This window comes from Entamoeba nuttalli (assembly GCF_000257125.1).
Source record: "Entamoeba nuttalli P19 unplaced genomic scaffold asmbl_3486, whole genome shotgun sequence".
In the NCBI taxonomy this organism is placed as follows: domain Eukaryota; phylum Evosea; order Mastigamoebida; family Endamoebidae; genus Entamoeba; species Entamoeba nuttalli.
Genome location: NW_008576114.1, coordinates 1 through 2877, shown reverse-complemented (window position 1 = coordinate 2877; position 2877 = coordinate 1). Strand labels below are relative to the sequence as shown.

General features: G+C 25.4%; 2 protein-coding genes across 2 annotated transcripts; one reads left to right on the top strand and one right to left on the bottom strand.

Annotated features, from left to right (window-relative positions):
* Nucleotides 1-356: 356 nt before the first annotated feature.
* On the top strand, nt 357-1448 carry ENU1_070280 (RNA recognition motif domain containing protein; the record flags this gene model as incomplete). The annotated part of the gene is made up of 1 exon (XM_008858411.1): nt 357-1448. The coding sequence occupies one exon, from the start codon at nt 357-359 to the stop codon at nt 1446-1448; it is 1092 nt and encodes a 363-aa protein (XP_008856633.1).
* A 90-nt stretch (nt 1449-1538) lies between these two features.
* On the bottom strand, nt 1539-2501 carry ENU1_070270 (purine nucleoside phosphorylase, putative; the record flags this gene model as incomplete). The annotated part of the gene is made up of 1 exon (XM_008858410.1): nt 1539-2501. The coding sequence occupies one exon, from the start codon at nt 2499-2501 to the stop codon at nt 1539-1541; it is 963 nt and encodes a 320-aa protein (XP_008856632.1).
* Between the last annotated feature and the right edge of the window lie 376 nt (nt 2502-2877).

The following is a 2877-nucleotide window of genomic DNA, read 5'->3' as shown; positions in this document are numbered from 1 at the left end:
TATCATTTTCATTTTACTTTCAAATTATCAGTAAAATTAATAATGATTCAAAATTAAAAACATAAAACCACTCTCGAATTTTTATTAAAAAAATTATTATTCTTAAAAAAAAAAAATAAAACAAAGATATAAAATATGATATACACTTATTGGTTTTTATAATTGATATAATTTTGGTGGTTGTCAATGTATAATATTATACAAATATATGATGTCTATAATTTAGTGTCTCATGTGAATAAAAAAGGAGTAGTATTAGAAATAATATTGATAATATTTTGAAGATTTTTACCATACAGACATAAAAAAATAATCATACTATAATTTAAATCTTTAAATTCTAAATAAAAAAGTTAATGGAAGAACCAATCTTTATCAATAACACTACTTTGGTTTTTCTCTCACTTCCTAATAACACAACAGAAAAATTATTAGGAATTGCTTTAAAAGATTACATTGTTACAATCAAACAAATACATGTTGTTGGACCATTAGCTTATGTTGAATTTAAAACACATCAACAAGCACTTAAAGTACATCAACAAAGAAGCCATATTGAAGTAAAAAAGAAAAAAATTATAATATGTTGGAAGTTAACAAAAGAAGTAAAAGAGAGAAATGAATATAATTACGATCTTTATGGATTAAAAGATGATATAACTGATGAGTCATTACAACTTTATTTTGAAAATAAAGTGAATATTTTAACGTTACTAATTGGAAAAAATGTTCATGGAAATTATGCTCTTATGAAAGTAAACAGTCAACAAGAAGGAGAGTGGTTATTTGAAAATAAAGACATTATTCAAAAAGATATTGGTACAGATAGGTTTGAATTAAAAGTTCATCAAATTAAACAAGATGATAAAACAAATGTGTTAGTAAAAAATATACACAAAGACTTAACTGAAACTGACGAGTTAATAAATTATTTTTCTTCATTTGGAGAAATTGATTCATTAAAGTTAACTGAAGTTAATAAAAAATATAATACAAAAGCATTATTTATTAAATATAAAAGAGAAGAATCTGCAAATAAAATGATTGAAACAGTAAATGGTAAAGACATATTTTCGTCTGGTTTACCTTTAATGGCAGAATTATTAAAAAGTAAAAAAGATTATAAGTCTGAGAAGAATAAAATATATTATGATAAACGCAGAATGATAGAGACAGATTTAAAAACTAATAATCTTTTTATTAAAAATATCCCAAAACAACTTCTTTCAAGAGAAGCTTTTAAAAATTATTTTGCTCAATACGGAGAATTATTTGATTGCAAATTACTTATTGATAAAAGAATTGGTTTTATTTGTTATAATGAATATGACAAAGCTTGTGACTGTGTTGCTGGAAATCATGGTAAAATGGAGGTTCTCTTTAAAAACCAATTATACAAAAGCCCTGTTGTTGATATGTTGCCTTTTGCCAAACTTCCATTTAACTGAGTTATTTATCAACTTATTTAAAATTAAAGATATGAAAGAAATATCAGTTTTAAACCCATAAAAAATATAATAAAAAATAAAAAGTTTAATTTATTGTTCTAAAGCTAATTTGTCTAAAATCTCTAAAGCATCTGCGGCTACTTTCATTGTTGGTTCAATACTTGATTTTTCTGGTTTAGCAAAAGTATTTAGTCTTCTGTTAGCCACAGCCATACAAATACATCCAGCTCTAACCCAAGTAAAGTTTTGAGTAATTTGAGCAATTGCTGCAATTTCCATTTCAAAGTTTTCAACTTTAATTCCATCAACTCCAATCTGTGTTAAAACACTATCTAAGTTTTCAATTGTTGGATGGTTTTCTTCAAATACAAATCTTCCTTGACATGCAAAAAATCCTGCTGCTGATGCAGTAATACCAACTTTATAAAGTAAATTATCTTTCTTTGATGCTTCTATTAAAGCATCAACAACACATTTATTGGGAATAGATACATATGGATGAAGTCTTCCTTTAAATCTTCTTCCTTCAGGAATGGCTTTGTTTATTTCTGAGTCAGCAATTTTTTCTAATTCAACACCAAATGGATTTGTTAATGCAACATCATAATACATTCCAGTGTTATCAAGTCCGATTGCATATTTAGTAATAATAGATGTTCCTAATTCTGTTTCTTCTTGTACAGCACCTGAAGTACCTACCCTAATAATATTAAGAGGTTTCTTTGGTGTATTTTTAACAGTTCTTGTTTCAATGTCAATGCATTTAAGTGCTAATATTTCATTAATAATAATTTCTGTGCTTCCAGTTCCCATTCCAGTTGTTACAATAGACATTCTTACTCCATTTGGAGTGTATCCTGTCATAGTAACTAATCCTCTATGGTCATGTCTAAAAATTGGTTTTGTTTGATCTAATACTACAGCAGCTGCTTTTGGAACTCTTTCAGGGTCACCTACTACAATGATGTTATCAGCAAGGTCATCAGCAGAAATAGCAAGATGATAGATATTTTTTCCTGTTGCAGGGAGAGTGGCTTCAGTTAATTTAGTCATCAATTAAACTACTCAAAAACTAGTTTAAATCAACTTATAAATACAATAATTAAAGCGTTGATATAATAATTATTATTGAGTGGAATGTTTAGGAATATTCTTTAATGGCATTTTTATTTGAATAGCTTCTTTTATTTTCTTTATATTTAAATAGTTCAACAAATAAGATTCTAAGTTGTTAATTATAATTCTCATTTTTTTAATATTTATTTTCTTTTTGTTAATCATTAAATAAATAGATAGATATTCATATAAAATAAAATAAAAAATAAAAAAAGTCAATTAATAGATATATCCATTATTGGATTTTATGATTATTGAGAAGAATTTATTTCTGTTTTTTCATTATGCTTTATTGGTGTAATAGAGTTCATTT